This window comes from Ursus maritimus, unplaced genomic scaffold, assembly GCF_017311325.1.
Source record: "Ursus maritimus isolate PB19 unplaced genomic scaffold, ASM1731132v1 scaffold_18, whole genome shotgun sequence".
NCBI lineage: Eukaryota > Metazoa > Chordata > Mammalia > Carnivora > Ursidae > Ursus > Ursus maritimus.
Genome location: NW_024424230.1, coordinates 50,701,237 through 50,723,821, shown reverse-complemented (window position 1 = coordinate 50,723,821; position 22,585 = coordinate 50,701,237). Strand labels below are relative to the sequence as shown.

General features: G+C 34.3%; 1 protein-coding gene across 1 annotated transcript in view; it reads right to left on the bottom strand.

The window, feature by feature from the left end:
• Positions 1–22,585, bottom strand: part of SMCHD1 (structural maintenance of chromosomes flexible hinge domain containing 1) — a 160,941-nt gene that overhangs the window by 65,716 nt on the left and 72,640 nt on the right. Inside the window, exons 25-35 of the mRNA XM_040632687.1 lie at positions 21,872–22,006; positions 18,964–19,191; positions 14,126–14,274; positions 12,685–12,773; positions 11,970–12,088; positions 8,806–8,973; positions 5,700–5,825; positions 3,655–3,734; positions 3,060–3,217; positions 1,656–1,771; positions 480–544 (exon numbers count right to left, since the gene is read on the bottom strand). Of these exons, the coding sequence (XP_040488621.1) occupies positions 480–544; positions 1,656–1,771; positions 3,060–3,217; positions 3,655–3,734; positions 5,700–5,825; positions 8,806–8,973; positions 11,970–12,088; positions 12,685–12,773; positions 14,126–14,274; positions 18,964–19,191; positions 21,872–22,006 (1,433 nt within the window). The remainder of the gene's footprint in view (positions 1–479; positions 545–1,655; positions 1,772–3,059; positions 3,218–3,654; positions 3,735–5,699; positions 5,826–8,805; positions 8,974–11,969; positions 12,089–12,684; positions 12,774–14,125; positions 14,275–18,963; positions 19,192–21,871; positions 22,007–22,585) is intronic.

Below are 22,585 nucleotides of genomic sequence, written 5' to 3'. Positions count from 1 at the left end.
TAAAAAAAAAATGAAAGGAACCTTGGACATAGTTTATTCAAAGCCAATTTTCATATATCAAAGTAGAGGTCCAGAATCCAGAAGCAAAAATTCAAGTGAATTCAATTCAAAGTAACATAGTTAAACCATAAAAAAACTAGTTCAATCTGTTTTACTTCATAACAACTAAGTTTTGAACTATGGAAATCTCCTATATAATAAAATAAAATGCTCTGACAACATAATGTAATTTTTTTTGGATGGCTTTCATAGTTTTGAAAGCTAATATAATTATCACAACAGTCTTTTCCCCAAACCATTTTAGAAAGCTTACAAATAAAATACACATTTTCTCAAAAAACTTCCTGAGAAAAATTAAGAGATATGAATATTTTCTTTTCAATCATAAATTACTTTTCCCAAGTTGAGCAAACACCATCAAGGCTGAAATCACTTTGTAACAAATTATGCATAAAAATATGAAATGATTTGAGAAATACCTGAAGTAGAAGCAGCCATCTTCTTTGTCATTATCTTTTATTTTATTACAACTAAATGTTTCTGCCTAGAAAGGGAAGTAGGGGAGAAAGTGGGGAGGGAGAAATCACATTTAACATAATATATTCAGGATGAAACCTTCTATTACCTTCACTAAATGCAAATACAGATCACATCTGGCTTTACAAATACATACACATACACCTGTATGTATATACCTTTACAATACATTTTAAGATTCAATAGTGAGATTAGTCATGATGACATACTATTATTAAAAGGGCACACAACAGATCTCAATGGTGGTGACATAGTTTAAGGTAATAGCAGCTTGATGGGACAGTATAAATTTAGGAAGCTAGTTTCCTAAACACATAATTAAAATGAATCATAAATCCTGAAAGGCACTGTTAAATTAAGACACTCTGGTATGGTTTAGTTTCCAATTTGAGATTTATTTTAGATCTACACTGTCCAACATGGTAGCAAATAGCTCCACATGGCTACTGAGCACTTGAAATATATCTGGTTCAAAAAGAGATGTGGTACAAGCATAAAATACGCAGGAAATTTCAAAGAATTCGTAACATAAAAGAATGTAAAATCTTTGAGATTTTACATTCTTTTATGTGTTTATTTAATAAATTTTAAATACTGAATACATGCTGAAATGGTAATTTGATGTTAGGTTAAAACTACATTAAAATTAATTTTATTTCTTTCTTTTTACATTTTTAATGTAGCTACTAAAAAAATAAAAATATCATGTGTGACTTGTATTATATTTCTATTGGACTGTGCCGCTTTAAACTTTAGACCCTCAAACTGTTCTCACCACTCTACCCTCCTTTCCCTATCCTCTAAGTCTATCAATCGTATCTCTTTACTATCTCATTTTCTATATTATCTCTTGTTGGTATTCAACGGCTTTTTGACCTGTGCCACTGTCCTTGAGATAATTTGAAGTGTAAAGTATCTTAAAAGTTTAAGAAATATCACAATGTAGGCTCCTCGTTTTCAAAGGCATCAACACTTAATTTTGTCAATCTCAAGTGATGAAGTAGGTTAATGTCTCGTTCTCCAGCATATACCCAGTGCATTTTTACATTAAGTTACATTTAATTTTAAGTTAAATATAAGAGCTACTTTTAACTTCTACAATGCTTTCCAGAACTCACATTTGCTGGTGGTCGGTTCCCACTGTTAGACAGCTGCCACATTTTCATGGAGATACGTGCTGGATTAATATTTTTAATGATACTGTCATCTTCAGAAATAACAGTAATCATAAAATCTGTCATGGTGAATATTAAAAAATTATTTTCTAGTTCACTTAATAGATTTGGTTAAATAATTCTATGTCTTAAAATGTACATCTTGTTTAAATATTAATAATGAAATGCTGAAGAAAACAAAACTATTCGGTAATCAGCATTCCCCAATAATCTTGTCTATAAAAACGTACTAATCATGACAGACAACTCTCTTTAGTGCTAAATCTCCTCCAGAAATCTAACACATACATCTTTGCCATTATTAGTCCCTTGTCTTATTTTCACAGTCTGCAATGCTATAAAGTTCTACTAGGGAAGACCAGAAAAGTTAGACTGTGGATACTCAGCAACCTAGAGTTAAGGCAACTGGTCATAAATCCTTATGCTTTATGTATTCCAAGAATACACTGTTTGTCTTATGATTTTCAATAGCATACAGTAGCTAAACTATTATTACATATAGTATCTCCCTTATGTTTATCATTCATTTGGCACCCATATGATGGATATAGTCTTTTAATCACAGGAAACAGGTCTTATCTTCCAAAACAGATTTAAAATTATGAGTATAAAGGCTATGTATATATGTAACTTACTAAAAATGACTAATTTTCTGATCTAAATTTTTTGGTCTGCTTGTTTCCACTGCTTATAACTATGTATAGGAATGTATCCATTTAGGAAAACAGAGGTCTTCAAGAAAATTACCTGTGTAATAAATACCATTTCCTATTGACTTGGTACCTGCCACATTCCACTGAAATTACTTGCTTACTTAAGTGTCTCCTGCATTAGAACTCATTGGAAATTGTTTTATACATTACTGGAAAGAAGAGCCCAATATAGTGCCTGGACATAGCAAGTATTTAGGAAATTTTATTCTGAAATATCTTTAATCATAAATTCTGATGTGATATATTTTCATCCAAATTACGTTAAGCAATCCTGGTTCTATTTGGTTGAAGATGACATTACAACCTATTTAGTAAAGCCCACATAGTTCTTGCCATTTAGCAGTTCATGCTCCTTTTGTAGAACTTCACAACCCAGTGAACAAACAATCACAAACTCAATTACAACAGGCTCTCAGTTTATGAAGAAACTTCCAGCTCATTTTTGACCATTAAAGGGAATGTAGGCCACCGAGATGAAAGAAGACAAAGCTAAGTCAAACATACTTTGCCATTTAAAAGACTATTGCAGGGTTGTTTTTTTATCATGCTGAACATCTAGGATAAATAGTTTATTCCATTATTGTAAAAAGCAAATTATCATTACAAATTTCTTTGAAATTTGTGACTTACTCACCAGTGAAAATACCCCCTGCTAAAAAGGAAGCATCTTTGTCATATTTAACATTGAGACGAATAGGTTTTTCAGGGTCTGGAAGAATCATTAACTTAATTATAGGTCCCTCTATGATATTCTTGTTATAGATGGCTCTAACCTGCATCATATGTTCTCCTCTAACAAGGGGAAAAAAGAGACAAAGGGTTCAAATTACGTTAGTTATAACTTAAAAATTCTGAGACAGTTTTTACAAAGCTTAACTCATTTAAAAAAACTCTTTACTCCTGTTTAGTTACATCTTCTAACACTAAATAGAAGGAATTATTACTCTTTTTTTTTTTTTAAAGATTTTTATTTATTTAACACAGATAGAGACAGCCAGCGAGAGAGGGAACACAAGCAGGGGGAGTGGGAGAGGAAGAAGCAGGCTCATAGCGGAGGAGCCTGATGTGGGGCTCGATCCCATAACGCCGGGATCACGCCCTGAGCCGAAGGCAGATGCTTAACCGCTGTGCCACCCAGGCGCCCCGCTAATTATTACTCTTAACTTCAGCAAGGAATAAGAAAAATCAATCTCTATAATACTAATAACTACCAAACTTTTGGTTCTTACCTAGGGGCATAAACACTGAATACTCCCAAATTAGCCCTGCCCCTTTCATCTGTTTTATGCTGTTGGTTTGAAGGAGTGAGCTAAAAACAAAACAAAAAACAAAACAAGTTAATTAGAAAATTCCAGACATCAAATTCTTTTCCTCTATTACAATGTTCTTTTCTTCCAATACTATTTTGAAAATTATATTTGCACACACTTCTAAAATCTTTAATCTCCTAATGTGAACTAGTAGAAACAATGTGATACGTAATTACATAACCCAAAGGACAATCATCACTCAGCATCAATTAAACTACAATTTAGTGTATTTCAGTTATTAAGTTGCAGAATTCAATGTTCACTGTTTCAATAACACTGATATTTCAAGTGAAGTTTGGTTATACAAACACTGAAGGTATATTCTAAAACTGGGGATTGTGGGGAATGGCACAGGTGAAATAAATAAATTACATCTTAAGTCAAGGCGTCATAATACCATGTCCATTGTTATTTCATCTTTCTCTTTAAGTTTACTCAGATGTGCTCCTTATATCTCTGCTGCAGTATGACCCTCTTAGAGATAACCAAGCTCACTTTCAAATGACTAAGAATCAGTGGTACTCATAATTGGTTAGAAGAATCTAGCAGCCTTCTACAAATGCTTCTCTAGAAACTAGAATAATATTCTTATTTATGGTAGAAAATAATCACTTTAACTCTTCTAGAAGCAAACAATAAGAACAAAGTGAATTTGTAAACTATTGTGGCAGAGTATCAGACTCTCTCCTACGCCGTAATTCCCATTTCTGCTTTAATAGAACCTAAAAATTAGGTAATTATGATACATGCAAACAAAAAAAGCAACAGGCAAAAATGAGGAGTAATCAAAATGACAGTATAAAATCCTATACTTGTACCTATCTCATTTATCCTCTGATCCACTGTCTCCCAACCCATCTTTTTCAAAGTATTTCTTCCATCTGGGTCCTAAATTCTTGTTACTAAGCCAGAGAAGCAAGGCTATATCAGGCTGTATAGCAAGCAATATTACAGTTTTGTTTGTTTGTTTAACAGGCTTTAAGACCTTTGACCTCAATTACTTTACTATGAAAAACAAATCCATGTGGATCACAAGCCAGTCTTGGCACTTTAATCTTCCATATGACATTTACAACTTCTCAGGTCCTGGAAATCCCTGTTAGAATTCTTACTGAACTAACGGGTTAATTTTAAGAGAACTGCATTTACATGATATCAACTGTTTTCATCCACTAAAATTACAAAATGTTTGTAGAGGGATACTTAAGCCCAGCTGAATATAAGCCCAGGAATTCTCTCTGTGTTACTTGGTAACAACCTGACTGGGACAAATTAATTTCCTTCAAGAGGAGGAACTGTGTCAAAATATAGCTTTGCAGTAGGCAGCTTCTCCCATTTCCCCTCACAGGAGGGCCCTCCAACTCTTCTGTACTAGGCACCCAAAGTCCCCACAGCTGGCTACCCCAGTGCTCATGTAAACAGGTAGTACCAAATCTTGGACTTCTTGGTATTAATCACTATGTTTAGCCCCAAATGTTACAAGGCCATATTCATGCTTGCCCCATACCCTAGAATACAATTCAGTGTAAGTCTAGCAGCTATGCCCAGGCCCTGGTAGCTCTCCATAAGGTATGCATAGGACAGGTACTCACATGACTCTTTTTGATTACCCTTAGCTTGTAAGTTTCCCAAATAATACCTGTTCCTTAACCCATACTGCAGGTCATTATATTTGCCTTTACTCACCTTCTCAGTGTTGTCTATTCACCCTAATCTGAAATCCAAATATTAGTATTGTATAATAACCAATCATAATTGTAGATTATTGCCCCTTGTTACACTGCAAGATACAAACTTTACTTCCTCAAAATTATGAAAAATCTTTAAGTTGATTTAAAATAAGCAATAATAAAGGTTATATAAGACTATATTTTTAAAAACATGACATCTAACAACATTACCATGACAATGAAACTCAAAATTTTAAGTAGATGAAAATTATGTAAAGGACGTTTAAAACTTACCTTTAAATTGTTAGCTTTCATGAGACTTATTTTAACCTGTGACACAGGTGCTGGATTATCCCACTGATCACAAAGTTGAACAATGAGAGGATTCTGTAGTTCTCTTCCATTAATCACTGGAATGGACTAAAACAGATAAAAATATTTTAAGAAGCACTAAAACAAATGTGCCTAGGGGCGCCTGGGTGGCACAGCAGTTAGGCGTTTGCCTTTGGCTCAGGGCGTGATCCCGGCGTTGTGAGATCGAGCCCCACATCAGGCTCCTCTGCTATGAGCCTGCTTCTTCCTCTCCCACTCCCCCTGCTTGTGTCCCCTCTCTCACCGGCTGTCTCTATCTCTGTCGAATAAATAAATAAAATCTTTAAAAAAAAAAAATTAAAAAAAAAACAAAAACAAATGTGCCTAACAATGTAATTACTACTTGTATACTTACTAAATGATTAATTAATCTGTTCTAGTCAAAAATGGCTTTTCATCAAACTTTTGAAAGTCAGTTATATTGTTACAAGTGATCATCTTCTTATAGAAATGATTAATAATATAATAAAGGGAGAAAAAAAAGCATTTGACATTACCAGCTTCTAACACATTCCTAAAAGTTATATATCAGAATGACTTCGATGGAAGTAAAAGCTTATCTGAGGTTCTCAGATGTAGTATTGGCTGTTTATACTTTAGCTCCTCTGTCAATTGTCAGCACTCTGCCACTCTCCATGAAGCAGTAATACACAGATTTCTAGTGCTCCTTAAATAGGACTGGTCGCTGATCTACACTGTCTAGTTGGTTTAAAACACCTTTACGTAAGGCTTGTATAATTCTGGGAATTTGCCTGTTGACCTATTAATACTAAATACATCAAAGGAAACACATTATCTAGCAAGAAACCTGATAAAGTTCCAATCTAATGTGTCAGATTTTAAAAGTTAAAAAAAAGAAAAGAGGGGAGAGAACAGACAAGCGATAAAGTAAAGCTGATTTATCAGCTCTCTCCTATCAATAATGTTCCCTCTGCTTTCTCCAACCCCCACTTTATTGGAGGTAGTTGATCACCAAATAATGCTAGCAGGTTGCTAAAAGTGGGGAAAAAATTAATAATGGGTTTCAGATAGGACTTAATTTTAAAAAAAAAATATCCTTGAGACTAGTTTGGTTAAAATGCTTGACCATCACAAAGTTTACATGGCTACAGTTGACAATATTCCATTTGCCAAAGTTTATTAAAAGCCTGAATTTAAAAAACTGATGACAGTTTCCAAATGCAAACATATCAATGTACTTCATCCCTAATGACATTAACGGTCTACCCATCAAATAGTAACTATTTTTAAAGAATATTCTTTAATAAATAACCTGTAGCCCAAGCTCTTAAAGTTATCTGGGAAAAAGTCAGTGTCCAAAATCAAATGTTTATAAATATGAATCTGCCCTCTGCCACTTTTTAGTACTGGCATGTAATTTAATGTTTCGGGATTTCAGTTTCTTCATTTATAAAATAAGAATGATAATAATACATCATGTTAAGATTAAATGAGAGAATAGATGTTAACATAACATTTACCTATTTTTTTCTATTTATCAGTTAGGTGTTAAATCAGTTCCCTATTCCACTTCAGATCGTGTTAGGGGGAAGGTAGGTCAAGAATTAATTAGGAAATTTTAGAAATATCAGATATTCAATGATTACTTTTACAGCCTTATCTACATATAATGGTAACTCTAACAGAATGAGATATCAGTTTGTTTTAAAAACTTCTGGATTTCTATGGCATCTACAAATTAGTCTTCTAAGAAATTTGAGTTAAGCTGTCATTATTTTTGACATTCCCAACACAAAGTCATATTAAAAGACGAACATGTCAACATTTCTTCCACCTCAAAAGTAAACAATTATTTCATAACATAGTAAACCAACAAATCCTTATTGACATCACTGGGCATAAAGAATATATTAACTTATGTAGTATAAATGCTCTCAGATAAAAATAAATGCACTGGCTTTTCAGTAAAACTCCTCAGTCAAGACAGTATTACAGAAAAAAGTTTTTAAAGCTCACTGTCATCACTTGTTTATCTGTTATTTTAAACTCACAAATCAAAAATGGCAATCTCAAACTAAGGCACAGGTAAAGTAAACTTTTCTTAGAGGACCTTTAACAGTATAATTTCATCCATTACCATGGTGATATAATCTCATTTTCCTTTAGAAAATAATGTAAGCTACCATATCAACAAGTAAAACTCTGTTAGACCAAAACTGAATACCAAAATCTAAACATTTTAAAATCAGAATTCTAAACATTTAGTAAAAACTCAACATATTAAACAGACACTTGCAAAATCAGTATTTAAGATTTAATTACCTGCACAGGAAGGCATACCAAGGTTTTTATGCATATAATTACTTGATATCTAATATGTTTTTCAAACTCCAGAGAAAACATTTAAGACAGTAAGACAGAACAATAAAACAAAATTGGGAAAAAATAGTAACTGTTGAAACTTGGGTTTCATTATGCTATTTTCACTTTTACACGTTTGAAAATTTCTGTCATAAATTTTAAAAAAAATTTTTCAAGATTTTATTTGAGAGAGAGAGAGCACACAAGCAGGTGTAGCAGAGGGAGAGGGAGAAGCAGGCTCTCTGCTGAGCAGGAAGCCAGACATGGGGCTCGATCCCAGCACCCTGGGATCATAATCTGAGCTGAAGGCAGATGCTTAACTGACTGAGCCATCTAGGTGCCCCTGTAATAAAATTTTTAAGTGTCAATTATTACTGCATTTTTTAAAAAAATTTAAAATTTTTAATTCCAGTAAAATTAACATACAGTGTTATATCAGTTTTAGGTACATAATACAGTGATTCAACAGTTCTGTATGTTAAGTAGTGCTCATCACAGTAAGTTATTACACTGTTTTTCAACAAGTGAAGACACAAGTGATGAATTAAATAATAAAGTATTAAAAATCATATTACTTTATCCTTTTATTACTACTGCTATTTGTTTTTACTTCAACAATAAAATATATCTATTCTGATCCACTGATAATCTGAAAGTAATAAGCCATGTGATAGCAAATACTTTCAAACAAGGCAGAGTTACTTACCTCCTTTAATTCTGGCCAGTCTATAAGGAGAAGTTTTGCTGGTGGTCCAGAAATTAGCTGCACTCGAATGAAGTCAGAAAATTCACGCCAAGTAAAACAAAGATCCTTATTTCCAGGAGGGCCTGGAATAAATTTGATGCCTTTTACGCTTATACTTTGTGTATTTTCCTAGTGAAGAAAAGTACATTGAGAAAAGACAGGATATTATGCTTAATTTTCAAAAAAAAAAAAAAAGCAAGAAAATGTTGTCATTTACTCATGTGCCTATGTTTCTGCATAAAACAATGACAAATAAGCTGCACACATACCAATACTGGCACACTGTGAAATTCATTTCCTTGAGAAGAGAAACTGAATTTCTCTTTTGTGAGAGAGAGATATAAAAGGTTCTGGCTATGTCCTTTTACTTTATTTTTTCCTAATTTCCTTCTTACTTACATGGTCTCCTTTTTATTCCCCAAACAGCAAAGCATGTGCTTGCTGAACACCCTCTGCACTTGTTCTTTCCTGCTGTTTGCAAAATTGTAGATTACATGGCCTTTCTTTAGGTCTCTCATACGGGATACCCAGATCAGAGGGGTCTTCTCTAACCACCCTATATAAGGCACTGTTTCCATTACCTCATTTTATTTTTCTTATCACTCATTTCTTACCACTCTTCCCATTATAAGGTGATCTCCAAAAAGGTAGGGGCTTTGATTTGTTATTGCTCAATCTCTGGTTCACATCTTATTAATGGGAATCAATGAAACTAGCCTGTAATTTCTGCAATGTGATCTAATGATAAAACCTAATTCCGTACTGGCAGAAGCACTACAGCATTCACATTTTAACAATTACCCTTAATAATTTTGTCATCTTAAATTTCTATGAGTACAAATCTATTCCATCAGATTTTAAAAATCAGAGTTAAAATTTCATGTTTTCCATTCTCAACTGTTTGTAGAACATTTTCTGTACAAAGACATTGCAAAAATAATTAAGATTAATTTCCACCCAAACACCAACAAGCACAGAATTTTTCAATATTTGGAAAACAAATTAATTTAGTAAAACATACTGAAAGCTGAAAATATGTAAAATCTAACCTAGAATTCCACATTTATTAGTGAAACACCAACAGCCCATTTGAAGACATGATTTCTTGTTTAAGTCATCTTGGAAGTTGTTTCGGTTTTACTTCTAATCTTGAAAATGAAATTTGAATATGCATTTACAAATTGTAGATGAGTCCAAATAGAATTAAATATAAAATTCTGAAAGGCACTAAGGTCTAATGCTGAAATTATCGAAGGAATGTACTTCGGAATAGCAGTACATTTTACATAAATATGGAAATAATTTGAAGAAATGATGACATATTAAAACTACTTTTTATTTCCCCCCAAAACCACTATTTTTTTAAAAATAGTTTTAAAACAGAAGGCTCCATTTTCTTTCTGCAGAGACTGGGGAAGGTGTTTGAAAGTGAGTCAAGATAGTATCCATCTGTTGTAAAATGACAATAGGAAGAAAGTCAGTCACCTTGGCTGAAAAATAATGAGCTATGAGAGGAGAAAGGTGTGAGTTCAGTATAATACTTTAGGATATTTTAGGCCATACTGAGGAGACAGAAGTCTAAACTTATAGTATAAAATGCCGATAGATCTGATAGGTGGCATAAAATGAGAACGGAAAATTGACAATGTATTTGGTCAGGTGAAACAGAGCAAAAAAAACAAAAAACAAAAAATATGATGAGAGTGGCTTGCCTGAGAGACAGAAAAGGATGTGGGAACAGAATACTTAGAACTCTTCCAAGAAGTTATACTACAGAAAGAAGAGAAATAGAGCAAGAGATGGATAGGGAATTAGGGCTAAAGAACATTTTGTTTGGTAGTGGTGGCAGGGGCGAGGGGGTGTAATTTGTTTTTCAAGATGAGAGATATGACAGCATGTTTACATGCTGATAGGAATCTAACAGATGGGGAAAACTGAAAACGTAGGAAGGCGGGTTACAATTCAGGAGAAATACTGATGAGGATGGGCGTCTACGAATAAAGTAGGGACTGTTCATACATAACAGCAGAAACATAGTTATCTACTGATTTCAGATACACACAGGGTGAAGATAAATAATGGAAGAACCTGAAAGTCAAACACTAAACGTTATCTTTGCAAAGTAAACAAAACGAGATGAAAAGTTCTTCAGTGCTGCTAAGATATAGTGAGTTGTCTTGAACATGATAGTGAAAATAGAAACTCTAGTAAGGAAGGGCAGCAAAGAGGCTACTCTTGTGATTACTTTGTCAAGTTAAAAACTGTAATGGAGAGGCGCCTGGGTGGCTCAGCTGTTAAACGGCTGCCTTCAGCTCAGGTCATCCTGGGATCGAGCCCCGCATTGGGCTCCCTGCTTGGCGGGAAGCCTGCTTCTCCCTCTCCCACTCCCCTTGTGTGTGTTCTCTCTCTTGCTGTCTCTCTCTGTCAAATAAATAAATAAAATCTTTAAAAAACGGACAAACAAAAAACTGTAATGGAGCCTCTAAAAGGAATAAAAGTTTTAAAAAAGCATTAAATGTTCTAAATGGATTCAATTTTACTTGGCCTTAGAATTCTTCCTCTTTCATCTACTCTGGCCTAGAAGGTTCCTTAAAGGCCCAACTCAAACATCTTTTTTTCCCAAAAATTGTCTTTGATCTCTCCAAGCAGAATACATCATATTTGCCTGCTTCTTTTAAACTGAAATAATTCCACTGCAGTTCTTATTTTTCAAGCTAATCTCAATTAACTGCACAGCTTCAAACTTGCCCAATTAGTTTTTTCCCCGGCATCCTATTTAATGCAGGATCTAAGCACTACGAAATTTTATTAATTATGAAAAACTACCTCCATACACATATTAAAATATTTGTGGATAAAATGATATAATGTATGGAATTTGCTTCAAAATGATATGGTAAAGGGGAAAGTGATGACTATTGAGGCTGAGTGATGGGAACATGGGAATTACTTATGCTATCCTGTTTTTTGCACATGTTCAAAGTTTGTCATTACAAAACCTTTTTAATGCCTTTTACGATTTTGCATTATAAACATCAAACTTCTTTTAGTTATTTTACTTTTTCCCAAATTTTGTTAATTGTAAACCAATGGTATAAGCCAACTGTTATGAAAAGAAGCCATACCTGAAAGGTAGTTTTCAAATGAGAGCTATCAAGTCCAATCCCAGCAATTCCCAAGGCAGATAAAGAACTTTGTGAAAATGCCTGAATCTGATTTCCATACTGATCTGTAACTATTACAACTATATAAAAAAGGACAATTTATAATTAAGCTGTTATCTTTTAATAAAAGACATAAATATTTATAAATACATTAAAACACTTAAAATTATGCTTTGAAAACACTAACTTTGTTCTCTTATGCATTATTTTGTAAAAAGTAAACATACTTGCTTCTTTTATAATCACCACAAAAAAAAAAAATCAAGAATCTACTTAAGTACATTTATATTTATATAATTAACATGGTGTTGATGTTAATCAGATTTTTTATCATCAAAATTTGAAGAAAATAACTTAGTATTATGTAATATTCTAGATATAAGAAAAATAAACCTATGAATCCATTGATCCATTTACTTTACACTTCTAATATTAACTATTATTACTTCTAACAAAAGCCAATATTTTTCCATGAAACTATTTTTGCCAAACTGATTTTAAAGTTATGTCAGCCTAGACAAAGACAGTGAAAATATAGCAATCTTTTCCAACAGTGGGTTTTAAACCAATAAATGTATATAAAAGCAAAGCTTTCCTTTCAGATCACATATGCCAAAACACAAATGTAAGTACATATTACAGAAGTATTTTAAAGAAAAAAAAAGACCATACTAACATATTTCTCCTTGAAGCTCTTGGCCCATCTGTACTGTTTTCCCTCCTTTTAACTCACATTTTAGATGTTTAGGCTCATCAGGAAGTGGTCTGAAATGAGTTAACAAGTTAAAAGGCTTTAATTATACCACTGATCATAGAGAAAAATATGGTAAAGAATAACATATATATATACTTAACACTCATTTTCTAAAACTTAAATACAACAACACTCCTCCAAATACCTCAATTTATAGAACACCACACTATTTACCCAAATGGAAACAAAAAAAAGATAGCTAGCAAAGAAGTGTTATACCATAGCATCTATGCTAGATTAAAAGGAATTAGGACAAGAGAACTAAGAAAGAAAAGGTGGGTCAGTAAGAATAACTCATCATCAAGAGATCTGGCTATGGGTGGAGAGTAGTATATCTCAAAATTTTATCTCAGGGGCGCCTGGATGGTTAGTTGGTTGAGTGACCAACTCTTGACTTCGGCTAGGGTCATGATCTCAGGATTGTGAGATCAAGTCCCACACTGGGCTCCTCAATGGATGTGGAACCTACTTGGGAGTCTCTTGGGAGTCTCTCTCTCCCTCTCTCTCTCTGCCCCTCTCCGCGATGCACACACATCCTCTCTCTCAAAAACAACAACAAAAAAATCTCAAATATGGGGGCGCCTGGGTGGCACAGCGGTTAAGCGTCTGCCTTCGGCTCAGGGCGTGATCCCAGCGTTATGGGATCGAGCCCCACATCAGGCTCCTCCGCTATGAGCCTGCTTCTTCCTCTCCCACTCCCCCGGCTTGTGTTCCCTCTCTCGCTGGCTGTCTCTATCTCTGTCAAATAAATAAATAAATAAATAAATCTTAATAAAAAAAAATATGAAAACGGATGGAAGAATTCAAGCGGATGAGGTTACTGGAACAGATGAGCAAGGAATTGACAGGCCAGGGTCAAAGACTTACATATATATGTATTTACATAAGTCTTCCCCTTTTCTTTCAGTAATACATATTAGGTCTGTTTGGACTCAGGTTTAAAAATCATCACTAAGCAATGAAAGAATTTTTTCTTGTGAACACCACATTGACTGATCACACTCTATTTTTTATGTTTTTCACGTCCGTCATATTACAGGCATTTTCACTGTTGCTTGCACTAGGAGGGCTTTCCTTTAATGACAGTTCTAGTTCTCACAGATACCACAGAGCCAATTAAGTACAGGGTATATAAAAGAATGAAACACTTAGGAATGAACACAACCAAACATGTGAAAGATTGATGAATTAACCACTATCTCCAGTGAAGTTTTATTCCAAAGACAACCTACCATATTTCACAGACATTGCAATTATTTTATACATTAAAAACAACTCTCACCAGCGTGCTTTGGAGAAAAGCTTTTTTGTTATCATATGCCGAATTTTGAAATCCCTCAAAATATAATATATGCTCACAAACCTTACTGTAAATGCACTTTCCAAAGACACATGATCATCTTGGAATGAAACCTGGCAATAGCGCATATCTTTCACAGATGTTGGTACTTGTACATCAGGAAGCAGACCCTGTAGCAAGTGTTCTTTGTTAATCTCAGGAGTCCAATTAACCTAAAAGAAAAATTATATTATCTAAGAAAAATATAAAGCTTGGTCTAATGTCCTCCTACTGCCACTTATCTTACTGAAGAAACAAAGCTGATTTATAAACTCATCTTCCCCACCTTCAAAGAAAAAGTCCCTTTATGAACATAAATGGTGGTGGTTCATATATTAATAAGATTAAGAAGTTTCTTCCTTTCTAAAGACTCTGCTGAAAAACCAGTAAAAGTAATAGACAAATTCAGCGAAGTGGCAAGATATACCCAGAAATGGGTAGCATTTCTATATGCTAATAACAAAGTATAGAAAGAGAAATTTAAAAATACCATTTACAACTGCACTAAAAAGAATAAAACACTTAGGAATAAACTGAACCAAAGAGATGAAAGACCTAAACTCCAAAAACCGTAAAACACTGATGAAAGAATTTAAAGGGGACACAAGCAAATGGAAAGATATTTCATGCCCATGAAGTGGAAGAATTTATAGTTAAAATGTCCATATTATCCAAGAAATTTACAGATTCAATGCACTCCCTACCAAAATACCAATGGCACTGGCAAAACTAGAACAATTAACACTAAAATTTGTAATGGCACCACAAAGACCTGATATAGCCAAAACAATCCTGAGAAGGAACAACAAAGCTGGAGGTATCACAATACCAGATTTTAAGACATACTACAAAGCTGTAGTAATCAAAAAAAGTACAGTACTGGCACAAAAATAAACACATAGATCAATGGAACAGAATAAAGACCCCAGAAATAAACCCATGATTATATAATCAATCTATGATAAAGGAGGTAAGAATATACGATGGGGAAAGATAATCTTTTCAATAAATGGTGCTGGGAAAACTGGACAGCTACACATAAAATAATGAAAGTGGACAGTTTTGTTGTTGTTGTTGTTGTTGTTGTTGTTTTGAAACTGGACCATTCTCTAACACCATACACAAAAATAAACTCAAAATGGATTAAAGACCTAAATGTGAGACCTGCCATAAAAATCCTAGAAGAGAACACAGGCAGTAATTTCTCTGACATTGGCCAAAGCAACATATTTCTAGATATGCCTCCTAAGACATGGGAAACAAAAGCAAAAATAAACTATTGGGATTATATCAAAATAAAAAGATTTTGCATAGCAAAGGAAACCATCAACAAAACAAAAAGACAACCTACTGAGTAAGAGAAGATACTTGGAAATGACATCCAATAAAGGGTTAGTATCTAAAGTATACAAAGAATACATAAAAATTAACACCAAAAAACCCCAGTCTGATTAAAAAATGGGCATAAGACCTGAATATATATACATCTCTCCAAAGAAGACAGAGATGGCCAAGAGACACATGAAACGATGTTCAACATCATTCATCACCAAGGAAATGTAAATCAAAACCACAATGAGATATCACTCTACACTTGTCAGAATGACTAAAATAAAAAACACAAGTTATAAGAAGTGTTGCCAAGAGAAAAAGGAATCCTCGTGCACAGTTGGTGGGAATGTAAACTGGTACAGCCACTGTGAAAAACAGTATGACGGTTCCTCAAAATATTAAACACAGAAATACCATATGATCCCATAATTCCACTATTGGGTATTTGCCCAAAGAAAATGAAACACTAATATGAAAAAACATATGCACCCTATGTTTACTGCAACATTATTTACTATAGCCAGGATATGGAAGAAACCTAAGTGTCCATCAATAGACAAATGACAAGGAAAATATGGCGTATACATACAATGGAATATTACGCAGCTATAAAAAAGGATGAGATCGTGCCATTTGAGACATGGACGATTATGCTAAGTGAAATAAGTCAGACTGAGAAAGAAAAATACCATATGATTCCACTTATAAGTAGAATCTAAAACAAAACAAAAAACCCCCAACCAATGAATAAGTAAAAAGCAGAATCAGGGGTGCCAGGGCTGCTTAGTTAGTTTAAGTGTCTGACTCTTGATTTCAGCTCAGGTTGTGATTTCAGGGTCATGAGATCGAGCCTCATGTCCCACTGCATGAGCATGAAACCTGCTTAAGATTCTCTCTCCCTCTCCTTCTCCCTCTGTGTCGACCCCCTGCTCATGTGTGCACACTGTCTAAAAAAAAACTTAAAAAATAAAATACCATACAGATCAAATCATATGATCAATTCTGGGAAGTGATATTCAAATTTTTTGTTAAAAGAAATTTATTTATATGGGCTTTGAATAAGATCTAGGTTAATTCCTATTCAGCAAGATGAGAAAACAAGTTGTATTTACTTTACCATTCTGGCCACCTTTTGGTCTTAATTCATTCTTAGATGCTTTTAGCTCTATTTTAATTTTGCATCTCCTGCATTCCATGTATTAATCTGTTACTTGATCCCTTTTTTAAGCTGAGTATCTTACTCTATTCTTAAACTTCCACTCCTTTCTAAGAATTTTTAGTTCAACCTTCTCTTTTAGCACTCCATAGTTGTGATTCTTAAATCATTGATATTCTAATATTTTGACCCTAGTTTATGCTGTTCTAATCTTTATTACCTTTTTATCTTTTAAACCATGTTTTATTCTTTATCATATACTTTTTTTTTTTAATGGAAGAAAGCAGTAGTTACACTTTTCGAAAAGGCTTTTCTTCCCTCACACAGGCTGTATTATCCCTTCAATGGATTCCCAGCTTAGTTAGGGATAGCTTTCTTCAATATTGGAGAATTCTCTGAAGACCACAAAAATCACATTGATTATACATTTAACAAAAGATAGTATTTAATATTTTATTGCCAATAAAGTGGTGCATGTTTTAAAATCTTTGTAACCCAACAAGTATCTAACTACTAAATGTGAGGCAAGGTATGTCAAATGCTGGTCACATGCTTGGAGAATGGCAAAAAGAAGGTTATACACAGGTGGAGGCTCTCCACTTCTTAACCTTGATTAAGAAACCAGAATATGGGAACATAACTATGAGAAAGCAAGGAACCAGTTCAGAAGCCGGGTTCCTGGTACCACTTATAAACCACTCAACTTCACATCTGCTGATGAAGATAAAAATGGCTTGCCTCCCTTTCCAAGCAGGATCAGGATTATGTCTCCATCAATCCTCCAGTCCTCATTATAGAGGGAAAAACTAAACTGGCTGGGGCAAGGAATATTTCAAATAAGAGTTAAAATAAGGTCAGCTAAACCCCTGTTGAGCAAAATTCTTTTAAAATATCAGATCCTGTATCTGGAAACTCCAGATGGCTATAGGATAAAATAGTACAAAGAAATAATTTCTACCTCCTGTCCCACATAGCAACTCTCTACAAATTTAGTTAATTGGGACCCCCTTATATAAGGGTCTGCAAATGTTGGCTTTCCAGAAAAAGGGGATGTTTTGTCTCTGACTTAAAGAAAACTGAATTTTTTAAACATTATTTTCTCACACAAGATTTGAGTTTTTTCTCTATGGGTGTCAAGGAAAAAAGCACAGTTAGTTCTGCTATACTGCTTGGTTTGAGAATGCAAATTTGTTCCAATGCTATTAAAACACCAGGGAACAGTTTGAGTACAAAGCAAATTTTACATTTGCTAATGCACAATATCATCCATGAAAATAATAGGTGAACATGGAAAACTGTACCCAGCTAAACCAATCCATGGAAATACACAAATGACACAACTCAAACCTACCAGCCACCTTGGGCGATCATGTATACCCAGCCACACATGTCCACATTTAGTGGAGTTTCCACAACTTCAGAGTAAGCTGCAACCTTTCCTGAACTCACTTCCACAAAATAAACTGACATATTATTGCAGTGTTTACAGACTTCTTAATCATTTAATATGTGTTATTATTTCTATTTTTGATACTGTTTTATTAGTTTCCTATCTGACTGATAAAGTTTAAGTACTATGCCTCTAATTCCCATTTTCCCCATGAGCCCTGTGATTTTTATTGCACCTTTTTATCTGGCACAGTGATTTTAAGAAATGCATGTGTTTCATTATAGCAGAACTGACTGACCTTGAAAAGAGTAAGCACAGAATGCCCACTATTCTTTCAATCAATCATAAGAAGAGTACTAGACAGGCCTACCTTAGGTGATAAGTATGTATTTTGATTTGGTCTTCTGAAGAGATATTAAGTTTCAATATATACATTCACCCTAACAAGGTACAAATGATAAATTTAAATCATAGCAGATTGATGAGGACCATATGAAGCTAGTGAGAATCTACAAAACTGTTTTCTAAGATCATGCTTTTAGAGAGTGGTATGCCAATTTCAAACGGTCAAATCAGGGCCTGTAGTTAAAACAGTAATGTTTCACCATTTGCCTTTAATAGACCTTTTGTTTAGTGCCTTCGGAACAGTTACAAATACACATTGCTTTGGTAAGGTGATCTTGACTGTGAATGCAGAAATATAGTTAGTCATCAAGCATACAACTAAAAGAAAACTCCAATCTTCGGCATTTTGTTAAGGGTCAAAATCATTTTTCTAAGTATGAATTTGTCACATATGAATCATTCACATTTCAATCTAGAGCATGAAACGATTCTTATTTAGCCTGGAATTTTATATAACAGCATTATTTTTCTGTGATAAGCTTCTTCTTAAAAGCCACCCTATAATACTTCTTGTTCAGAGTCTTACAGTCAATCATAAAATGAACAAAATTTTTCAAATAACTAATCTGAGATACTTACTTTAATTTTATCTGCTAAAGTCGATGTTATATGAATTTCTCTTTCTCCTTCATCATACATTTGAAAAATAAGATTATGCATAATATCGCCTGCTATCCAATTAACCTCATCCTGATGTTTGATCTGGATTGCCTTTTGTCCTTCCACACTGAATATCTGTAATCTGGCAACATGGCTACTAGGAAGCAACTTAATAGTCTTCTCCACGGGTGCCACATCTTTACAACTCTAGGAAAAGAGAAAAACACAAAAATACATTGAATGACATCTGCACTTTTTGAAAATATATTTTTGGGCTTTAATGGTGAATCTTCTACATTGCTTAAGGATTTATTTCCAACGCTATGGAAGATCATCATATACACTGTTAACATTCATAGATTTTAGCATTAAGAAGATACTATACTATTAGTATCATACTATCAACTTGTAAGCACAAGCCACATTCTTTTTTTTTTTTTTTTTTTTAAAGATTTTATTTATTTATTCGACAGAGATAGAGACAGCCAGCGAGAGAGGGAACACAAGCAGGGGGAGTGGGAGAGGAAGAAGCAGGCTCATAGCGGAGGAGCCTGACGTGGGGCTCGATCCCGTAATGCTGGGATCACGCCCTGAGCCGAAGGCAGACGCTTAACCACTGTGCCACCCAGGCGCCCCACAAGCCACATTCTTAAAGCCAAAAACTAGCATATTTGAATTTAAAAGGATTCTCTTCCTCTTCTTTGGAATCAAATGACAGATTCAGTAACTAGCATCTATTAATAAGAATAAAGATGTAAGAAATTAAGAACTTCCCATAAAATCAGAGACAAATAGTTACCATAAAATACACTATTTACACGTTTGAAACAATATATTGGGGTAAGTGAATAAGGCTGTTTATAGCTAAATGAAGACTGTAGATGCCATGAAGGCTAAGCTGGCACATTTATTATTTATTATGGGCACATCAATGTCCCACATATCAGCAAAGATGAGCTGGATTATGCTAAACTGATTTTAAAGGCACAAAAACTTAAAACATTACATTCATTGTTTCATAACCCAGGTTATAGTGCATTCCACAGGATACACAAAATTCAAAATAAGCCTAAGCCTAAAATACCTTTACATCTTATTTAGCCCATTTCTCCTTCCTCATCCAGTTGCAGTCATTCCTATCTAAGTCCATCTACATGACTGATGACATATATAAAATTCCTACCTCACCAAATAGCAGGTAAATAACCCACGCTCTATTATAAACCTATTGCATTTACCTGATTCAAACTCAAGTCACTGCCTTTGGATTAACATTTTCTGTGTATTATAAGGTATACTTTGATCTTTTTTTTTTTTTTTAAGATTTTATTTATTTATTTGACAGAGACAGAGACAGAGACAGCCAGCGAGAGAGGGAACACAAGCAGGGGGAGTGGGAGAGGAAGAAGCAGGCTCATAGCGGAGGAGCCTGTTGTGCGGCTCGATCCCGTAACGCCGGGATCACGCCCTGAGCCGAAGGCAGACGCTTAACCGCTGTGCCACCCAGGCGCCCCAGTATACTTTGATCTTTGACCTAACTGATCTAGATTCTTGGTCTTCTGCCTGTCACTGCTCTACAGAATTTATGTAATTCCTAATACTCACTAGTCTTTGCTTCCAAACCCAAATTCCTCCCTAACTCTAAATCTTTCCTTCCTGAATCTTCCTGATCTTTTGCAAGAGAGTATGCTCAAAAACAAGTTGCCCACACGACTAAATTTAAAAAAATGCATAATAAAAAAAAAGTGCGTAAGAGGGATTTGAAGGTTATCAATATAAGCAGTTTGATAAGTGGAATGAAGTCGGGGCACCTGGGTGGCACAGCGGTTAAGCGTCTGCCTTCGGCTCAGGGTGTGATCCTGGCGTTCTGGGATCGAGCCCCACATCAGGCTCCTCCGCTATGAGCCTGCTTCTTCCTCTCCCACTCCCCCTGCTTGTGTTCCCTCTCTCACTGGCTGTCTCTATCTCTGTCAAATAAATAAATAAAATCTTTACACCAAAAAAAAAAAAAAGTGGAATGAAGTCAAGAGTCATCTCATTCTAGTGAAAAAAAAGCTGTCTTTAACCTTTTTGAAGCTCAAGATGTTAACTGATGCATAATTAGTAGGAAAGCATCAGTTAATCAACTGGTTAGGTTAGGTTATTCATCATCTACCATATCAATAATGGAGAAACCACATTTAAATATTTTCCTTAAGTATTTGTTGTCCCATTTCGCAATCTTAGGAGATCAACTACTTACAACAACTGCTTACCCTCCTCTAGGCTGGCTTCACCTTCCACCATGATATATTATCCAGTAACTAGTATCCTACTAGTACATTACCACAGAAATCTCTTTATATGAATATACTAACCATATATTTATTTTTTAAATTATACAGATAAATTGTTCATATGTCCTTCAGTGGTGGTTTACCAGACTTTCTAAGAAACGTCTAAACTTACAAGAAACAATAAAACTGACATATAAATGCCACGTTTTTTAAAAGGATTTTATTTATTTATTTTAGAGAGAGAGACAGCACGAGCAGGAGGGGCAGAGAGGCAGACAGAAAGAGAGAGAAAATCTCAAGCAGACTCTACACTGAGCACAGAGCCTGATGTGGGGCTTGATCCCAGGACCCCAAGATCATGATCTGAGCCGAAACCAAGAGTTGGACGCTTAACCAACTGAGCCACACAGGCCCCCTTTTATATAAAAGGGTTAATTAAGAAAATTACTAATACAAAATGTTACCATACCATTTCATGTTGCCTTTTCTTCCCTTTAGCTAAAAGAACCACAAATACCTCATTTTTAAACGTCAAATGTTACATAAAATACTATAAGGCTGTTATGAAATATTTGAAAACAATATAATATCAATGAATAACAACAACTTACAGGTATTTCAATTTTTGCTTTAAGAGTCTGGTCTTTTTTAATGTTCTGTACTTGAATTGCAGATCCTGTTAAAATACTGGTTCCAGAACTGCTGCAATCTACAACGTAGATTGGAAGGTTTGGGGCACCTGAAAACTTTTGAAAACATACAAAATAATTTAAGACCCCAATCAAATGTAACAAATTATTCAATAATTGTTATTTAAATTTTCAAATAATCCACTACAGCTACTATTTCTGGGTATAAACTGGAAAACATAAAATAGAATTCACCAATATTCTAGACAACTTCTGAATGAAAACAGTAATTTTTTATAATTCTAAAATATATGTCTTCTGAAACACCAACTTCCTCAACCACTATTCTTTTTTTTTTTTTTAAACTTTATTTGGGTTTTCCTTTTCTTTTTGTGCTCTTTTACTTACCTTCATTTGTCTACGCATCCTTAACCCTAAAAGACATTTCTATCATTCTATTCATAATTTAAATACTTCATCTAAATAGAGGGGAATGGATCAAGAAAGGAGGCGAAGAATGTTTTGTCTATAAACTTCTTTACACAACTTGGTATAGGAGATGTGCTTATTGGCCAAAAAGTATGGGCAATGAGACACCCACTAGTTTCTCCATGGAATAATCATTAAAGATCTAAACACAATATAAGTCTCACTAAAAAGTAGCTAAAAGAGACAGTTATGTCCATTTACTACCAT